The 20,890-nt window shown below is 40.8% G+C and overlaps 1 protein-coding gene across 1 annotated transcript; it reads right to left on the reverse strand.

Annotated features, from left to right (window-relative positions):
* Positions 1–1,718: 1,718 nt before the first annotated feature.
* DDX18 (DEAD-box helicase 18) lies at positions 1,719–19,232 on the reverse strand. Its single transcript, XM_024569689.3, has 14 exons — positions 19,057–19,232; positions 17,021–17,410; positions 14,641–14,781; positions 13,559–13,694; positions 13,076–13,176; positions 12,756–12,955; positions 12,553–12,667; positions 9,821–9,960; positions 8,697–8,858; positions 8,211–8,363; positions 7,409–7,522; positions 5,684–5,740; positions 4,982–5,159; positions 1,719–3,362 (listed from the first exon to the last, which is right to left on the reverse strand). Exons 1-14 carry the CDS (start codon positions 19,139–19,141, stop codon positions 3,220–3,222), a joined length of 2,115 nt encoding a protein of 704 aa, XP_024425457.2. The 5' UTR covers positions 19,142–19,232; the 3' UTR covers positions 1,719–3,219.
* Positions 19,233–20,890: the final 1,658 nt, after the last annotated feature.

Genomic DNA, 20,890 nt, shown 5'->3' on the forward strand with positions numbered 1-20,890 from the left:
ACACCCAGTACAAACTGGAGTCCGTTCGAAACTCATTAATCTACCTAACAGTTGCCTTAGGAAGGTGCTGCAGAATTGGAGCACCTTCTTCAATTCCAGGGGATCCAGACTGTCAGAAGTCCTTAGTCCGTATGCCAAAGGCCCAAGCTGGCTCAGGATTTCTGATGAGTCCTCATGCCTCATACTGTTGGGCAGCAAACTTTTCAGGCAGGATGTGTGTTACCAGACACAGCTAATGGGTAGGGTACTTTGTGCCGGGCACTGTCCTAAGCACTTAGCTCACTCAATTCACGCCGTATTACAAAGCAGGTTTTCCTACTTTGTTTTTTATTCATTTAACAGGCCCCCCAAAACAGGAGGCACAGCTGAAATTTGAGTCCAGGTATTCTGGTCCTACAGCATTTATTTAACTGCTTCATATAGTTGAATAAAGGAAGCTCCTTTTGGGGGTGTCGGATTCAGCTTTACTTACTTATCACTGTCTGTAGCCCAGAGGGTCCAAAGGTTTCTTTGGCATGTAGTGATCTGCTTGGCTCCCTGCCCATGCTGCCAACCTTCCTGGCTAAAGCCTCTTAATCCCACCTGTCAAGTCAACAGCCGCTGTGCTGGTAGCACAGGAACCCAAGGAGGCCTTCTCCTCATACAAATAAGCCTTGCAGATGGTGCTGCCCTGACCTTGTGTTGGGAACCGCCCTGCCTGGTTTCAGAGGCCGTAACCCCTCATGGTTAAGGCTGAGTCAGAGTTGGGACCATAAGCCACTAAGGAGACAAAGCTTGTCTCCCTGGCAGGTGTACCACCTCTGCCCACTTCACTCTGCTTGGCCCTGAGCTTGGCCAGTTAGCCAATGACGGGTAAGAATCCTCAAGGGAGGATCAACCTAAGACAGGTTCTGGTCACGGAAGAGGCCCGCAGGGAAGGACTCAGGGGGCTGTGGAAAAAGGGGGTGATGGACCCTTGCCCCTCAGCTTTGAAATAGCCTGAGTCCTCATTCTGTCTGCAAGAAGTCTCCTAATCTCTTGGCTGCCTTACTTCCCTTGCCTGACTTAAGCCTGAAGCAATAACAGAGGGCAGTGCAGTCCTGTGCTGGGAGGGGCGGATTCCCTGGGGAATCAGGCCTAAGAAAAATACATACATTCCTGTGAAACCTACTTAATTTGTACCCTCAGTTTAAGAGATTAGGGTCCAGACCTGAGATGAGTCTGGCACCTAAAGTTTTATGGCCCTCTAACTAATTGGCTGTAACTCAGAATAAGCCCTCAGAGTTCTCTGTAAATCTTGTATTGTTTAACCCTTACTGGTTGACAATGATTGATGAGCTTTATTCGTATTCCTATGCGAATGAACCTAATAAAAGCCCCTGGAGAGAGAGGCTGGGGCCCTTCTCCCCTTGAGAGAAACGGCCACCTTTCCTCCCCAAGCAGATCATGTCTTGGTAGTCTTTTTCTTCATCTGTGGCAGACCAGGGGGCTGCGTTAAAGCCCCCCGACAACCTTGTATCTGATTCTAGTACTGGTTCCCTCAGGATTTAAATCCTGGCACAGCTGGTCAAGTCTGGTTTCCTGGATGCCCCTAGCCGTTATTATAGTAGAAACAAATTGTTCCACCACCTTTTCTTAGACATGCTGAGACAATCCGGTATACAGAACCCAAGTCCAGGCGGACCACGCAAGGTTAACAAAGCATATTAATAAATGAAACACAAAACTGATGTGATTAATGACATGGGAAAATAACATGTTATGAAACAAGCTGGTCACAAATACTGGGTAGAGGATTTCACATCTGATAAAAAATTTAAAAGTACATATATAAAACACTGGAAGGTTATATACCAAAATATGCAGTCTTTACTTCTGTTCAGTGATTAAATATTCTTCGTTTTGCTTTTGTGTATTTTCTGAAACATGATTATTTCTGAAACAAAAAAGAAGTTATGGATAAAGAAAGTTATTAAATGTGAGGAGTCTAGCAATCAAGGTCTGAAACTCAAGACAGGTCCAGCTTCAGAGAGAGCTGAGTGTACCCAGTTGTAGAATATCATTCTTTTCTTTCCCTTCTGGAATGCTATTTATCAGACTGTTTTATCTGTATCTGATGTTCTCAGTACACTTATATGTAACAAGAATCTATAAATATGAACTGGCACAATAGCGAAATGATGCTAGCAACTTTGGTTTTAAATTGCTACAAAATGTAATAACCATTTTGTAGTTGAGACACCCTAGAACTAAAACATATATCAAGAGCTCCTAAAACAAAAAACTACATCTGACTAAATCCCTGCTCTTTCTGACTTCATTTTCAATTTCACTGTATATTTCTGTTTTACAGATTGGAAAGAGGCAATTATTTTTTTTTCAAAAAAAAAAATGCTTTGCAGAGTTGAAAGGGCTCACAAAAACCCAAATCACCTAAAACAAATCTGAATGAGAATCCCATTTTTTTATTAAAGGTCTTTGCTAAATTGCCACATGGAGAATGGGTGACTACTGTACCTACACTGTCCTAAACAAAGCTCAGCAGTCTGAGATCTCGCCTCATTCCAAACAGAACTGCTAGGGGCATTTTATACAAATTGTAAGAACTCATATTTCTTGCTCTTAAAACAATAAAATTAGGAAGGGCTCATTATTTTAAAATCTGGTGTATGTATGTATGTATATATATAAAAAAGTCAATGCCACCTTTAACTGAAGTTGCTTCTTAGGTATTTCCAAAAGCTCTTTGCCCTTTTACACAGCAAGATTTTCAGGAGGGATCAGAAACTACCATTAAGGTCCAAGAAACAACAAACACCAGAACAATAAACCGAGACAATTTCCTGCACTGTCACTACCACCATCGCCTCCTGTCCAGTGTACTGGGTCATCCGCCTCCTACAGCAGGTTACTGCAGCAATCGATGCCGCAGAAATCTTCGGAAACCAGAAAGTTACAGAAAGAATGAAGAACAACAAATGAGAGACAAAAAACCTATAATCACAATGAAGACCAAAAAGATCCCTTGCTTTGTCGTTGGGAAATCAAGAAAAATTGAACTGTTTTATAACCCCAAATAAAAGAGACCTGCTGGAAACATCAATGCTCAGTGCTCGTAACCCAAGTCAATTTATACTCGTTAGATCAGTCCAAATCCTAAAGTAAAAGATTTTTTTGTTAGAGCAAGAAAGGAAATGTCATTTCAGGACAAGCTCTTGAAGATGAAAGGTGGGCATGCCTTCAGTGAGAGAACTGCCTGCTGTCAGAAGATTTCTTGCTGATGTGTTTGAAGATTTTGGACTTCTCGACTTTCTTGGCTTTCTGGTAGCCGAATCCACCACCACCTCCTCTCTTTTTAAGTTTGCCTTCATTGCTGTTCACGTCTAAAGGTGCGTGTTAAGGAAATCAAGCAACACAAAGATAGAACTCCAAGCTAACACCTACATGGAGAACTAAGTAGCATGAACACTACTGTCCCTTTACAACCCCTCCCTGAACCACAGAAACATACAAACATTAGCCTATGCAACACACTTCTAGAAAATTAGCAGAGTTCATGTTGACTTCCGACTAAAACTAGCAGGAATGATTTTAAGTCCAGTGTAACAGTCATTTATTATTTTCTCCACACAAGAAACTCAAGACAATTACTTATAAGAAGTCAAGACAATTACAATTACTTGTAAGAGGTAAATCATCAAGTTTATAGGAACACAAAAATTACTCCCTGTGTCAGAACAAATGACTTTCACCTCTATTTGGGGCTGATTAAGGAATGTTTAAAAGAGTGGAGTTCTTTTTTTCATATGATTCAACATGTAGGCATTTACTCAGTGCCTCCAATGAGGGTGGTAACCCAAATTTGGCTTTCTCCCTCGGCGGTTAACACCACAGCATTATTGAACAGGCTTCACTTTAGCTGCTTCAGTTTCTTCTACTGAAAATGTCATCATAAAGCAGACATTATAAAGTCCAACAGAATCAATTGGAGATATTCCTTTTGCCTTTTATTTTGAGTAGCACTTAAATTTCTTTTGCTGATCTTACAACTTCCTTAAGACCTCACACAGGGATGCTGTTACTGTTGGTAGTTAGCAAGATACTAATAACGGAAAGAGAGCAAAGGGAATTAGACATTGGGCTTAATACAGGTGGTTTGCTTTACCAGGAAACCCCAGCTTCACACTCCAGGGGATTACGGCATTTCTCTGCCAAGGGATTGACACTCCTCCATTCCTGACTCTAATACCAGATTGTTGGGTGGGGTGCAGGGAGATGAGCTGGACCACACAGGTGGTTAGGTGCTAGAACCACCAAAAAGCCCACAAAAGCTTGGTAAATTGATTGGTTCTTTTGAAAAAGCACCTGGTCCATCCCAAACCCAAGCTAACATAATCCCAGGGGAATAAAGACGCTCTCTTGCTTGGGAACCCACACTAGTCCAGTTCATACACTGTCACCCAGGAGCATGTGACCTTGTGGGTCTAGCAGCTACCAGGCCTGAGACAGACTGTGTGGGCTCCTAAGGACTGAGCTTTAATGTGAAGCAGAAACTCTGGACACTATCTTGTTTCGGCCTTGCTGAAGACACAGTGGGACTTTTTCCGCGGCAGGACGGATGGAGAGGGGACACAGGGGCAGCCTTCCACACACATAAACCATCTTGCCACACCACAATCTCCCTACGCGGGTTCTTAGGATCTCACACAGTAAAGCTCTGCAACTCCTCCCTCTGTGCTTTTCTCCAGATCGCAGTGATCTGGCTCTGCCTGCCAGTCAAATTCTTTTGTGTGTTTTAAGGCCTAAGTCATAACCTGTCCTCTGTGTGTCATCCTCACTCCCGTTAACTAATCCCTGCCTCCTCACAAGCAGTGACCAGGCTGGACACCGTTCCTCCGGTTCCCAGCCAGAGCACACACCCACCCAGTGCTAACCCCAAATGCCTGTCAAGCTTTTGTTCCTTAATTCCTGCATGAATTCCTAACAACAACAAAAAGGATACTCAGATCAACAAAAGGAGGCACCTTGAAACCAAATGACAGAGCAACCTGAGGCAAATTTAAGTTATTAACATTAAAGATCTGTTTCAGAGAATGAGAATCATATGCCCGAATGTATGATTTATATGCTTCCTGGGCTGACTTATGAAGGAAGTAGTTCTTTTCAATCAATTTTTCAAGCTGAAATGGAAAAGAAACATTGGTTTTAATAAGACAGCAGATTTCATATATATTAGAAAATCCACCCTACAAAAAAACATTTGTCCCAATACACTTGCCCCAAGCTTTGTAGTATTTGCAAAACCATGCTGTGGTAAGATTAATCACTAAGTTCCAGTATGACATGGTGTGAAACAACACAGACAGAAATGTGGTGTCTGCATAGCAGGAAACCTAATGATCACAGAGTCCAAACTTCTCATAGTAACAAAAGGAGACTTGCCCTGGCTGGTGTGGCTCCGTTGGTTGGAGCATCGTCCTGTATACCAAAAGGCTGTGGGTTTGATCCCTTGTCAGGGTGCTTATAGGAGGCAACCGATCGATGTTTCTCTTTCCCTTCCCCCCTCTCTAAAATCAATAAACATATCCTTTGGGGAGTAAATAAATAAATAAATAAAAAGGAAGTCCAGGAGGACAATGACTGCCAATGGAACACTACAGAGGCAATGCTGGGATGAGGACAGACAACAAACAACCAAACAAACCTGAGACTGAATATCAGAAATTTTGGACCAGGAAAACTCAAATTCACTTAATGGAACCTAGAAAACAAAAGCGTGAATGTTAGTACACTAGGATGGATCAACATTCAGATGTTTAGATGATGAGATGTGAAAAGCTGACAAGCCCTAGAAGCAGCTGGGAAATGATGGAGCCAGGCAGCAATGATGTCGGAGCAGCTCATTAGGCACTGAAAAGGTGACAGGACAACCTGGCCTTGGGGTTACCCTGGCACACACACCTGCTTCCCCTTGCCTCCCAATGCCAATGGAAAAGTCTTATCTTACTTCTGCAAAGTACACATAACTTACAGTGAAGAATCTTCCTAAAAGGAAGGTGAGGAATTTTACAGGACAAGTCAAGGAAGCCCTTTTCTCTAAACAAGGGTTTCCCTGGTGATGAAGCAGCACAAAGCTTCTAGTCAGGAGGCCCACTAACTCGAAATCCATGTCAGGAGAGCTGCCCTGACACAACACTGCCCACTGACGGGAGTCTGTGACACCAGAGGTCATGATGACCACAGGCTCCTACAGGAAGGGTTTCTGACCAGCCATCACGTGCTGGATAACTGGAAGAGTGCCAGACCTGTACTTGGTGCTGGGGTGGGGTTGGGGGGGAATAGCTACCCAGGCTCTATGGGCTCTGCCCTCAGAGAGCTTGCAGTCTTACGGGGAGACAGAGAATAGGCAACATCTCAAGGGGCACTCCTGCTGCAGAAACATGAAGGCAGGAGTCAGTGATGCTTTCCAGAAGACAACAGCTTCCTGAAACCACAGGCAATCCAGAGAACCAGGAAAAGGGCGTTTCATAGGAAAAGTCAAAGTATGTAGGGCAATTTCTGAGAGCTACTCCTAGTTGCTGAATGAAAGAAACTGCATTTGGCAAGACTGTGCCAGGGAAGCCAACAGGAGGCAGATGACAGGGAGAAGAAGGTCTGGTAAGTATTCACAAAATCTAGCAACAAAGAGGCCACTTATTAATGCTAATGAATTCAGATTTGGTGGGACAGAATGAAGTAAAAGTCAGATTAGGGACAGTGGACAACAGGGGGAGTGGAAAACAAATGGAGAAAACAGGAACCATTTTTCAAAATGGCAGACTAAAGAAAGGTGACAGCCACTAGCCACTTGGGAGGTGGAGGTGGCAGAATGGGTTTAGGATTGAAGTTATTTTTCTTAGTGAAAGACTTGAGATGGTAAAGAGCTAACTGTAGGGGAGAGAGTGAAGGAAAAGCAGAGTTGATGAATGAGGGAGAGGAAGAGAAGAAAGAAGGAGCAAATAAAGATTCCCCACTGCTTCTGGTGAGGTAAGAGTCAAAGACACTAGGAGTAAAAGATGCAGAGAAGACTGCAGGAAGGGGAGCAGGAGGCAGAGATGGTCAGGTGTGAGGGAGACTTAAAGGAGTGGAGGTGGTTTCAAATGGGGTGTAGGGAACGGGGGAAGAGAGACGAGGACACAAGACGCACTACTGACCAACCAGAGCACAAGAAATGAGCCACGTGGGTAGTTTTCTCTGTTCACGTATCTTGGTCCAGACCCACGTGAAATCTCGTTCACCTCTGTAACAATGGTTCTAACAACACTGCAGCAAATCACGACTCATCGGACACTTATAGAAACAGTGCTTCAGGCCATCTGCACTGGCCAATAATGCCTACACCAAGAGGAATTCGTTCCCAACTTAAGATTATCCAAGCAAAGGTCTTTACCTTGGACTGTTTCAAATAACGAAGGAAACCTAATTCTTCAGGGCGCAAAATGAGCAAGGCATGCCCCCTTCCATTTAGGCCTCTGGCTGTTCTTCCCACACGATGAATGTATTCCTTTAGTGGAGAGAGAAAGCTGGGTTCACACACTGACTGCCACAGGTTGCATGTCCAGGACCTGTGTGGCACTGGACATAACTGTGTCTGCACCTCTTTATGAGATGCTGCCCCTCCCCCAGGGCTATTCCCAAAGTCGAGTCCATCATTCCTTCTTCACGTTCCATACCTGAAGAGGTAACTGGGGGATGACTGAGGCCAAAGGAAAGCTGGGCATGTTAGTCACATGAACTCTACAATCTAATAAAATGACAAGTGTGCTTCATCCTCAAATTGGCTTTCTGAAACATGTTTAAATGCTGGCTGACAATTTATATAATCTATTGTTTGTTGAAAATACTTATAAATTTATTTTACTACATACACTACAGAGTCTTATCTACCTCTGCAAGCAAATTTTATTTCCTTCTGACACCTACTGCTCTTAACAACTTATTCTAAGCACATAACACCCCTAATTTAAGTCCTACCGAGGCCTCTCAAATCGTTTTACTTACTCCCTTTGGGTCCTGCAAAAGTGCTATTTACTACAGCACCAGAGAAATATTGCAAAGTCACTGTACAATAAAACATGACTAAGTAAGGAATAAGCCTTTGAATGTCAAATGTAGTATTTCTCAGGGAACCGGGAGAGGAAGTGTGCTCCTTAATGTAGGAGTTTCTGAGAAACTCCAAGGATGCCAGTTACCTTGGGATCATCTGGAGGGTCATACTGAACAATCCAGTCGACTTCAGGAATATCTAGCCCTCTGGCTGCCACGTCTGTGCACAACAATATCCCAGTATCTGCATTGCAAAACTGGAAGAATGTGGTTGTACGCTTATTTTGCTTCTGCCTTCCCTAGAATCAAATCAAAACGTCTATTACAGCTGGGAACTGGAGGCGGTTTTGGGGAGGTCTAGATGTAGAACCCCCAAACTGTGGAGCTGTGAACCTCCTTTACTTCAAGTTCACTCCCTGGCCTGTAATTTTCCTAAGTAGGTGATGTCTCTTATTCCTTTGTGGTAGTCACCTCTCAACACCCAGCAACGCTCCCCTTCTCCCGGGGATTAGGATCAATCACCTAACGTTGACAGACCTATGTTTAGAGGACAGTAATACCTGGAGTGAACCCCACAATCTATATAACTTGATAAGCAGAACCTCTTTTTAATAAACTTCATAATCACTTACATGAATGGCCAATACAGGCAAATCTATGTAGTTCAGCAACTCATAGTGGTATTTCACGGACATACAAGATGAAAAGAAGACCATTAGTTTCTTCTTCCGGTTCTTCTTAAGGAAGGTAAAGAGCAGGAGGAATCTCTTTTCAGAAGGACAAACAACATATCCCTAGATGTAGTTGAAATGAACAGATACAAAATAACCAAATGGACATTTTCAGCTGCGTGAGCCAGGCATCTGATGAACGCGCTGACAACACTGCACACACCGTCATGCTCCACCTGCGGTAACGTCATGCCGTCGTTCTAACAAAGCATTCCTAAAATAAGGCTACTTTAAGCTCTTTTGATTCCTTTAACAGGCTGTAGTCACTGGACACTAAAATTGTTCCATATTTCTGAGATTACTGGTTATCAACAGTCCTGCAACCATAATATATTACCACCACTACTAACTGGAACTCTCAAGATATACTGGGGGAGTGACGGGGGGAAAATGCAGACAACTATAATTGAACAACAATAAAGTAATTAAAAAAAGATGTATCAATGATTCCTGTTTTGAAAGGTCTTTAATAGCAAGATCTCAAATAACCACAGCTTAAGTGCATAGTCCTAAACAAGATAACAAAGCTGGATGAACATACTTTTAAAAACTAAAAGTCAATGAGAATTTTTTAAGCTAAACTGTTACAGAAAGTATTTTATTCATCAAAGATTCTATATGAAAATTATATTTTTAATTGACCTAGTTTGGATCTTTGTCACCTCATTTGCGATTTTCCATAGCTATGTGTCTGAAACCAGCTTCTCCATCTTCTAACTTACCTCTCATCTTAGAGCAAGAGATTATTAAAACAACAAAAGTTTTTTTACTGCATCAATATATGGTAGTGGCTAATAATGCTTCTTTCACGGCAAGTGGTATTAAGAGACAGTAAAGAGAGCTGATTAAATTATTCAGAGTTCAAGATACCTTAACCAGGAAAGCCAGAGACCCAATACCCAAGTTCACTATATTGGAGTTAAAAGTTCAATAACCCATCTGCTTTCTGGAGCACACTCCAAACAATTACAAGGAAACACCAAAGAAAAAAAGTCCTTAAAATTTAAGATATTGACAATAAGTACCTGCTCAAGACCGTCCACTGTTGCATTAGCTTTATCATCGTCAACACCAACATACAATGGTTCCTTTTTCAGAGAAATCCTTGCCAGGTCTTCAACTTTTCGAGTTTGTGTGGCAGAAAATAGCATGGTCTGTCTGCGCGCTGAAACAGATATACATAAAGATAACCCGAATCTTTCAGGGACTCCTTAGAACTGCTCCATAACTACAAATGCTCCTAAGTAGAACTCTCAAAAATGGGAGACGCGACATCACTACAGATACTAAGTGGATGTCACGACCAACTTCATGTTCATTCATTTGACAGCTTAGATAGAATGGGCAATTTCCTTGAAAGACAAACTGCTAAAGCTTACTCAAGAAACAGAAAACCCGAACAGCTTTGCATCTATTAAAGAAATTGTACTTAAAAACTTTATGTAGAGAAAACACCATCCCTATTGGTCTCCAGTGGTGAGTTCAAACATTTAAGGAAGAAATACTACCAGTTCTTTGCTAACTCTCCAGGAGACTAAAGAGAATTTAGCTCCTAACCTATTCTTTGAAGCCTGTCATTACCCTGATACCAAAACCGAACAATGACTCATGAGCACAGACGCAAAGTTTCTAAACAAAACTTTAGCAAAGTGAATCCAGGAATATATAAAAAGGATAATGCATGACCAAGTAGAGTTTATTCCAAGAATGCAGGATTGGTTGCTTTAACATTTGAAAATTAACCAATATAGTTTACTATATTAATAAACTAAAGAAGAAAAAAATCAGATCATTTCAACAGACGCAGAAAAAGCTTTTGACAAAATTTTACATCTATTTCTGATTTGAAAAATCTCAGCTTGTGGCCAGGATGGAGGCGTAGGTAGATACACTTTGCCTCCATGCACAACTAAAAGGACAACAAATTTCAAAACAAAAAGTGACCAGAACTGCCAGAATCGAACTGTATGGAAGTCTGATGACCAAGGAGTTAAAGGAGGAGTTAATATTCATTAAGACTGGTAGGAGGGGCAGAGATGGGTGAGGGGAGGAGGGGATAGTGGGAGCAGAAAGGACAGGAGGCAAGGTAGTGGCTGGAGGACCTGGTGGGGGGAATGAGGGTGGGAGGGGAATGTGGGTGGGGGGAGTGCAGGGTGGAGGGGAATAAAATGGAGAAAAATGGGACCACTGTAATAGCATAATCAATAAAGTATATTTAAAAAAAAAAGAGAAAAATCTCAGCAAACTAGAAACAGAAGGGATCATCCTCAATTTGATAAGGGGCATCTACAAAAAACAACCCACAGCTAAGATTCTACTTTATGGAGAAAGACTGAATGCTTTGTTCCTCTTCTAATATCAGCAATAAGACAAAATTGTCTTCAGCACTGTACTGCAGGTTCTTACCAGTACACTCAGGCAAGAAAAATATTAAGTGAATTTAATTCACTTTTTAAATTTATAGATGACATGATCGCCTATGCAGAAAATCTAACAGCTAGCCTCATTTGAAGGGTCATACTGAACAATCCAGTTGAACACAGAAATAATTACCTTGCCAGACATAGGATGGATACACTAAAATCAACTATACATGAACATACCATAAACAAACAATCTGAAATTGAAATTTTAATGAAATACTTAGGGATAAAGAAAAAACCTGCACTCTGAAAACTCTAAAAACACTGCTGAAAGAAGTCAAAAGGCTAATAAATGGAAATGCACCTTATTCACAGGTTGAACTGACTCAATATTATCTTCCACCAATGATCTATATTCAATATACTCCCAATCTGAATCTTTTTAGGGAGTAGAAATTGACAAATTAATTCTAAAATTTATATAGAAATGCAAAGGACAAGAATAGCCAGAGCAATTTTGAAAAAAAACAAAGGAGTTAATGCTACCTAATTTCAAGACTTAATAGGTAGAACTGAACTCCTGCAGACTGCTGATGGGGACATAACATGGTAGAAGTTAAATACACACTAGCCAGTCTACTTCTCAGTAGGCACCCAAGAGAAAAGAAAATAGGCATCCAAAAAAAAAGCTGTAGATGAATATTTGCAACTCCTAAATCTCTAGAAAACTCATCTACGGTGACTGAAAGCAGATTAACAGCTGCCTGGGAGAGAGCTATGTGTGTGAGCAGCTGTTGGACGTAGGTGAAGGTTGCTCCTACTGAGGCTGAGAGGGATTGCAAAGGTGCATGAAGACACATTTGAGGATTATGGACATGTTCACTATATAGATGTAATGATGGTTTTACAGGTGTAACATCAAAGTTTATCAAATTGTGTATTTAAAATATGTACAGATTATGTCAGTTATGTCAGTAAAGCATTAAAAAACATTGTATAATGAGTGCAATAATGGCCTTATTATGATGTAAGCAGTCTGTAATGTTACACGTACTATAATCAAGGTTTGTACAACTCAAGTACCACACAGAAGGCCACAAGTCTATGGCTACCTGGGAGACGTCAGATGAAGAAAAAGTGAGATGGAAGGTTGGGGTGGATGGGAGTGAGACATAATGCTGTTTAACTTGCATTAAGCCTCTAAAATGGCAAAACCACTCTATTAAGTTACTAGTAATTTTGATACTTATATTGCAAACTACCTCTAAAGTTAATTGGCACAGCTACTTCACTTGCTATATTAAAATTCTGATATTAATATTTTTCATACAGGAACAACCCTCACCTGCTTCTAGCAACTACTTTGCAAACCACGTGCAGATGCTACGACTTACTTGGCAGGAGTTTAATAATTTGCTTTAATTCCTCTTCAAACCCAACATCCAAGATACGATCAGCCTCATCAATAACCAGACACTGTAGGTTTTTATACATAAACCCTGGAGTATTCTAACAAGACAAAGGACAAAGAAACACTGTTAGCTGTGAAGGTTGGGCCATGTAAGACACAAGGCACTACTCACTAGTGTTTTCTTACCTGCATATGGTCCAGGAGACGGCCTGGTGTAGCCACAATGATGTTGATCCCATTAGCAAGTTTCTGTGCTTCAGCCGCCCTGTTACTGCCACCCATTATTAATCCGTATGTGTGAACATGGTGTGTCATTAGCTCTTTAAGAACACCAAAAGTCTGCATGGCCAGTTCCCTAGTAGGTGAGAGAATAAGAACTCCTGTTCCTAAAAAGCAAAAAATGAGATATGGTAAGAGTCAAACTGTAATTATCACCATGAGTTCTGTAACAGCTACAATAAACTTCTAGTGAGACAATGGCAGAAACAATCGGATCAAAGGCTTACCATTCCTGGGCATAAACTTTAACTTAACAATAAGTTCCACTGCGGGGATGAGAAAGGCCAGGGTTTTGCCGCTGCCTGTTTTTGCAGCTGCGAGAAGATCCCTGAATATGAAAAAGGGGAAGGAGGAGAGAGAACTCAGTCTACTCATTCATCAAGTACTTACTAAACAGTTACCAGGCACAATCACATAGGTTTTAGACTCCAAACCAGAAAGGATTAAGAGACAAAGTTGCTACCTTTTCTATCACTGAAATCAACCACCTGGGTAAAATACCTAACTCAGAAATAAGAGTAGTAATACGAAACAGAAGTGAACACTTTTCTTCAAACATCGGTAAATAATTTAAAGCCTTTAATGCAGGTTGGATATGTAAACCAACACATAGTGCAAAATCAACAGAACACATTGGTACTTTTTTTCCCAAACTACTAGCACTAAAAACAGAGATGCTAATGGTCAACATCAATCAATGTTAATCATACCTGCCTTCCAGAAGTGGTCTGATACTTTTATGTTGAATTTCAGTCATGTTTGTAAAGCCCATTTCTTTTATTGCCTTCAGTGTGTTCTCATTGACAAGATTAGATAGGGAAGCAAATGAAGTATCCTCAAAAGCTCCTAAACAGAAGACAGTTTATTATTAGCACATTTATCATTTTTAGTAGTTCATATAGCTGGAGTTGCGTAACTTAGTTGTGCTGACTGAAAGCATTACTGGGTTGGAGTCAAGCTTATAATAGCTTTCTCCACTAAGACTAAATCCCAACCATTTTTATGTAATATAAAATATTTAAGAAATCTGAAATAAAAAGTGAAAACAATCAGTATAATAAAAACCAAGTGTTAAGTCAATCAAAAGAGTGGTTAATCTCACTCCCAAAAGACAACCAAGTCAGACAGAGCCAACCTGCTAGGCACAACCTACATATCAGGTGTGTGGTTCTTCAGCAGGAGAAGCAGCAACCCCACCTGGGAGACAAAACTGCCCTGGCTGAGAACTACTGCCATAACCTTTGCAATTCTAACTATGCAGATCTGGGTGGGGCCTCAGTATTTTAACAAAAACCCACACCAAACAACTCAGGTAACTCCCAGACATTCTTGGTTAGGAGCAACTAATTCTAGTTTAAACTCTTGAGTTTGCAGATATAGAAACAAAGGCCACAGGAGGTTAACCTGGCACAAGTTCTTCAACAATGTTAATTCCTTCCTCTCCCTTCCTTCTCAGTAACTAAGCCAGTATTAAACCTCTGGTCTCCAGACTTCTGGTCAATAATTTTCCTACTACAACAGGGAATGAGCTTTAGAAAATGATAAACCAAATGAACAAAGGACCCCAGAAGCTGTTTGTGTGCATTATTAAAATATTGTTAGGAGTAAAGGAAAAAATAGAGCAACAAAAACTAAGACACAATATGGAAGATAAAACGCATCACTTAAGATACAAAAAATTTCTCGTCATGCCTTACTTTTCCAGGTAAAAGTCACATTAAAACTTCAAATCTTATAATCCAAAGAGGCATGGCAATTTTAAGATCTCTCTGGAAAACTTTCTACAAGTTACCTGTCAGTCCCAGGGGCAGGCTGGGCACTTCACTGTCCTCTTCTCCATTGCCTGGCTTCTCCACACTGGTTTCTGTTTCTTCTGGAACCTGGGTACCTTCTTCCAATTCCCCTTTGTCTTCAGTTTTTGCTTTTTTGGTATCTTTGTTTTAAAAAACAAAACACCCCATTTTTTTCCTTGACATTAAAATACCAAATGAGATCACAAAATAAAAGATGCATAATTTCAAGAGAGATTACTTTCTTTTTTAAAAAAAGATTTTACTTATTTATTTTTAGAGAGAGGAGAAGGGAGGGAGAAAGAGAGAGAGAAAACTCAGTGTGTGGTTGCCTCTTGCATGCCCCATATTGGGGACCTGGCCCACAACCCAGGCATGTGCCCCGACTGGGAATTGAAGCCAGGACCCTTTGGTTCACAGTCCAGTGCTCAATCCACTGAGCCACACCAGCCAGTGCTAAAGAGGCTTATTTTCAAAAGTTAAACACATTTTCAGTTTTAATTTGCTAATAATTTTTTTTCATAATTAAAGATTTGGTTATATTAAAAAACCCAGTAGGACATCCAGATTTGGCAACAAAACTTACTTATGTAACCATTTTTTAAAAAGCGTCTAAGCAAGCAGTTTAAGTATTCTAATTGCACCAAGTTCTATAATACTTCACTGAGGGAAAAGAGGCATATCATTAATGTTTTTTAAATAAACTCATAACAAGCACTAATTTTCCTCCCATGCCATTAAATGTTAAGTTTTCTATAAAAGCTAACTTTGTTTTAAAGATGAACAGAAATACCAAAGGCTCTTCATGTCACTAAAGGTAAGACTACAAAGTAGGGGCAACAATTCACGTAGCTGGGTGACAGAAACTGACCTGCCCCTTGCATGTAAGTGCTGAGGGAAGAAACCTTCTATATTCACAACTTTCATCACACTCTTCAAAGTTTCACTGGGTCCAATGGGTCAACTACCATCCTGGGCTTTTAGCTATTTATGGTAGTGAGTGACAATGGTTAGAACAGACCTGACCCAGACCAGCACTCAGGACGCTGCAGCCCAGAACTGGCCTCTTCCTTAGACTTTACTACCATCCTTCTGGGAAATGGTCAACTCTGCAGGACCCACATGTTCAAAAGCCATGAATACCATTAGCTGGTCTTCACAACTTATCATTTCTGTTTTCCTTAAAATAGTCCTTAAAACTCCCAGCCCTGAAATGCAGTGCTTGAGAATAGAAATAAATCACTTTCTTAGGCACACTAAGAAAAGAACCCTAAAGGCACTAATAACTTTAGAACACAATGACAATCACTTTTATCTTCATGCCTTTCTCCATCTTGCTTCTCTTTTTATTTATGCCATTTATAACCTGTAAGTGCATTAGTCTGTAGGCAGCATGAAGACAGCCGTGCATGTTTGGAAAAGTTCAAAGCTCCTTTCCAATGAAAGCTTTATTTCAGATAAGACATAAACAGAAAATTCTAACCCAGGTGTTGGCAAAACTTTTGCTAAAAAGGCCAGGTAATAAACATTATAGGTTTTTCAGGCCATTTGGTCTCTGTCACCATAAAGACCAAATAAACAAATAGTTATCGCACTGCTCCAGTAAAGTTTGTTGTTTTTTTTTTTTTACAAAAATAGGTGGAAGGCTTTTTAGTTTGCTGACATCTCTTCTGTCTTCCCTTGAAATCTCTGCTTGCTCACATCTCAATTAAAATGCCTTTCCTTTCACCTAAGGTTATTCAAATCCAACTGTCTTCCAAAAGAAAACTTCACTTCCCACTTAATACTATCCTGGCCATTACACTCACTTGGAAATTACTATTCTATTTATCCAGCATCCTAACTGCTATTTTGTACACTTTGCATGCCCAAACTATTACTGACCCTCCTTTCAAAAGTAAGAATTTTATGGTAGAAAAAAAAAAGGAATGGGGCAAAAAATAGATAATTGAAAAGAATCATTACTATAAAGGCCCAAGAAGGTTGACTCTACTATCAGCCTGGATTTCTTTAGTGTCAGTAATTCCACAGTCCTCTTCGTAAACTGGTACACCTAAAATACTATGCCGTAGTATGTTCTGTTTATCATACAAAGCCGTTAACAGAAGAGCGAATTTCTAGATGTCTAAGGAGATTCTCAAGTGTGAGGTTTTATTTAAGGTTGTTAAGGAATGTAAAGGCATGCCACATTGTTCAATATTTTGAGAAAAGTTAAATCAACTTCCCCCCACCATGTTCCCTTTAGCTGCCAGCCTAGTTTCTGATATACTAGGGAGTGCAGGGGCATCTCGCACATCATGTGGGCACAATAATAATAGATAAAGGAAGAATGATAACTGAAAAATAGTTTAAACAGCTTAAATTCAGAAATGAAATACTTACCAGGTCCATGATCATCCACCATTTTTCTCTTTTTCTTCTTCTTCTTCTTCTTCTTCTTCTTCTTCAATTCTGAATTGGGAGACTGCACTGCTGCTTCCCCATTGGTTAATATGGTAGATTTCTTGGGGGATATTTTAACTTTTACATTTTCCACTTTTTCTTTAGATATATCTCCATTTTGGGCTTCTGACAAGCCCTTATTCATAGACTGCTTTAGGGATTTTTTAACTTTTCCACTTCCTACTGTTTTTTCAGGTCTATCTCCATTTTGGGATTTTGATAAGCCTACTTTCATAGACTGTTTTAAGGATTTTTTAACTTTTCCACTTCCTACTTTTTCTTCAGACACATCTCCATTTTCAGTTTCTGATAGGCTCACATTCCTGACCCCTGTTTAAAAACAGAAACGGAACACATTGTAACAAAGAAGTTGTTTACTTAGAAACACTGTAATCCCCAATGAGAAATTCCATGGCTTCCAGAACTGAAATGATTTAGCTTTTAATTCCCTTTCATAAACACTAAATCCTCACTTAATGTCATTGATAGGTTCTTGGAACTGCAACCAATTTTACATTGGCTAATTGATATGCATGAGAGTTAAGTTCCTATGGCATCTTATTAATTAATGTTACAGACAAAAGCACTGAACAAAACATCATTCAAGGACCTGCTGCTTATCATTAAAACCACTTGCAATTTTATGATTTGCACTACAAGGCAAGTCAAGTTCCTTTATGGAAAAATTCTGTAAAAGGGAAAGCTGCATCTTTCCCTTTCTGCATCTTCAGAAAACCACCATCTCTGTCCTTAAGGAATAAAAAGTCCAGGACAGGAAAACTTTATGAGATTAAATATTTAAACAGCTAGGGCTAGACAATGGTAGTTATAAAGGATACATTTTAGTATTAGGTATTTGATAAAGATGTGACTAACAGACGTATTAGAAACAACTTACATCTTATTCACACAACTAATGCTTTTCATATAAATACAACTTCAAAACATTCACCCTCAACTTTCCTAGATGTTACTGAACTGAAAATTGCTGAATAAACCACACATTTGTCCCAATAGTTATATAAACTACCCGAGAATGTCTTTACGAAAGTTTCCATGTTTATTTACAGAAAAAGATAACACCATCTTTTATTTTAACCACTCCTTTAACTACCAAAAAGTAGTTAGTAATTGGAAATACAAGGGAATTTCAAAAACATTATTTCCAAAACCCACAAACCTTCCCTCTCCTCCAGGACTTCTTTCAATAAATTAATCTCTCTTGAAAACCAACTGGGGTAAAAGCATTAGTCCTCAAAAACTGCCTTCGCGGGTTTACATCTTATTATACAGGACTGAAAACTCTTACTCTGAACAACTTTAATACCTGTGGCTTACCGTCAAGAAGTTAGGTAAGCAAAGTGATTCAGGTTTAATCCTTTTTATATGTCTTTGTGAAAGATATAAATATGTGGAAACCCTTAAGTAATTTGTAAACTCAAGTTGGAAGTGATGGGAAGATAGGGTTGGAGAGAGGCTCTGCGTTTGACGTGTGCGTATGGCACTTGTAGAAGTTTAAGCGCGTAAGTGCAAGAAAAATAAGGAGCGAGTGGACGTGGACAGGGGAAGGCAACGGTATCAGGAAACTTTTGTGACAATGAGCTTCTTTTGAAAAATCATACACATTAGATATATAGATAAGGTAAATGCAAGCTGCATGGAGATAAAGTTCCACGTGTCTAATGGGAAATGGGTGAGAGGTGGGGACGAGGTGGAACCTGAAGGTGGTGAGGGAGTCAGAATAGGAAGTAGAGGTGGAAAAGGCGGGTCAGACAGTCATTACAGTAGTGAGGCCACGGTCGAGTCGGCACCGGCTCGAGACACGACTCGAGGGTGCCCCAGACAGCCTTTTCACTCTCAACAAACACACGTGCTGGCAGGGACGCTGCCCGCGCCACACCGCAGCTGCAGTGACACCACGGCGATGCGTGGGCTCTCACAGCTAGCGAGGCGCCGCGAAGCTTAGCGCATCTCACCCTGTAGCTTTAGGTTTCTCTGCCGCAATTTGACGTTCCGCTTCTCGATCTTCCTGCGCAGGAGTTTCATCGGTAGATGAGACATGTTGATAGTACACCTTCAGAGAGGTACCATCACCAAGCTTCTGGTCTCTTGGGTGACGTTACTTCCTCTTCCGCAGCACGCGAGCAGCTCGGCCAACAGTTAATACGTCACAGGAAACGCTCGTGGCCTGCAGACAGAAAAATGTGTGCCGGGTGGAAATGCTTCCGGTCGCGTGAGCCGTGCTACCCTTGGCGACTGGGTTTTGTGCAACGCCCCCTGGGGGCGTGGAGGCCTGTGCCTGCGCCTGCGCCGGGTCCACGTTGTGCCAGAGCTGAAAGGGCATCTAAACCTGTTGAAAAACAGGTTTATAAATCCCCAAAGCTCACCCATGGCCCCTCTAGGAGTCTAGAACAGAAATTATAATTTGGCTATCTAGTAGGCCACTTATTTTATTTTATTTATCTTATTTATTTATTTATCTTTTTTGTAGGGGAGAGGAGTGTATAGAATAATTTTAAAAAATAGTTATGACTAAACAAATTGGGACAGTTCTTATAAAGTTGATATATATTTTTTTACAAATGTGCCCCAATTCCCTTTGGCAGTAACCAATTTGGACTGAACAATAATGAGAAGGGTCAATGAAACCTGCATTAATTTGTTTACTCAAGAGGCAGGGCAAGAGCTGATGGGGAGTAGACAGGATCACCGGGAGGAAGGGAGAGGGAGAACTTGGGGGCAGTTTAAACAGAAGATGAATGAATTGACTGAGAAAGCACATTGAATTGGTCTGGAAAACCAAGACAAACCTTGGTGTGCCTAGATTGCTGACGAGTAGGCAGGTTAAAAGATGGGTCACAAAATTAAACTGGCCTGCACACACACACAGCTGCACACACACACACATCACAGTTTAAACAGATATCAGTTTATATATACATATATGTGTGTATATATGTGTATGCATCGTATTGTTTATATTTTAATTCTTTTTATAGTGCGATATTTTGTCATAAAAATGCTTCTTCCTGAGAGTATTTTTTCCTCCAAGGCCTAGCCAATTCTTAGGGATAGGGAAACACTCAGCTGGGAACATGCCTTTGATAAGCAAATGAACCAATTGTTAGAGGAGGTCTTTGAGAGGAATTGACCCACCTGTTGACCCTGGAGCTGACCCCGGGCAACTGGAAACTCCTTATCCCCTCCACTGCCCATGGAATGTATATGTGTCCAACATTTCCATAGTGGGAGGAGGCGTTTTCAAGGACAAAGCTTTGAGAGAGCAATGTATTGTAAGACCATCTGGATTGTGTCAGCGACTGAATCCCATTAAGGCACTGTATAAACTTTCAAGATTCCAGATGGTCTGAAAATTCAGATGGTGGATGCAGAGATCTACTCACTTTCTGGCTACCTAAGACAAGCCTGGAAAATTAGTTCTCTTGGTTGGTGAACCTGCCACTTACTAATCTGGAGTAGTCTGCCTCTTTCCTTGCCTCTATGTATGGGCCAGTTTCAGATTTCACCAGGGAAAATCCTGAGGTTTTGAATCAATGCCAACCAAGGGCCATGCTTTCTCTATCTGGCTTGTGCACATGAAGAGGCAATATTTTTCTACCTTAACCATTCCAAGGTCCAGGTACTAAGCAGCTAGCCAATCTAATTTAAATTGTTTACCCTGACCTACCTGGACTTTCCCAGTGGAATTTTAATAAAGGCTGTGTCCTTGGTTCTCCCCTGGGTCCTGTTTCTTCTGCCTCCTAACAGATGTTGGTGCTTTCCCATGGTGTGATGTGCCTCCTGTTTCTA

The sequence above is a fragment of the Desmodus rotundus genome, chromosome 2 (assembly GCF_022682495.2).
Source record: "Desmodus rotundus isolate HL8 chromosome 2, HLdesRot8A.1, whole genome shotgun sequence".
Taxonomy (NCBI): Eukaryota; Metazoa; Chordata; class Mammalia; order Chiroptera; family Phyllostomidae; genus Desmodus; species Desmodus rotundus.

Excerpts from the sequence above, each read along its gene's own strand:
- DDX18 (XM_024569689.3), bottom strand. The coding sequence starts at position 19,141 with ATGTCTCATCTACCGATGAAACTCCTGCGCAGGAAGATCGAGAAGCGG. Across the intron at positions 13,695-14,640 it reads CCTGCCCCTGGGACTGACAG|GAGCTTTTGAGGATACTTCA; the intron begins GTAACTTGTAGA and ends TCTTCTGTTTAG. Across the intron at positions 13,177-13,558 it reads AGACCACTTCTGGAAGGCAG|GGATCTTCTCGCAGCTGCAA; the intron begins GTATGATTAACA and ends TTTCATATTCAG.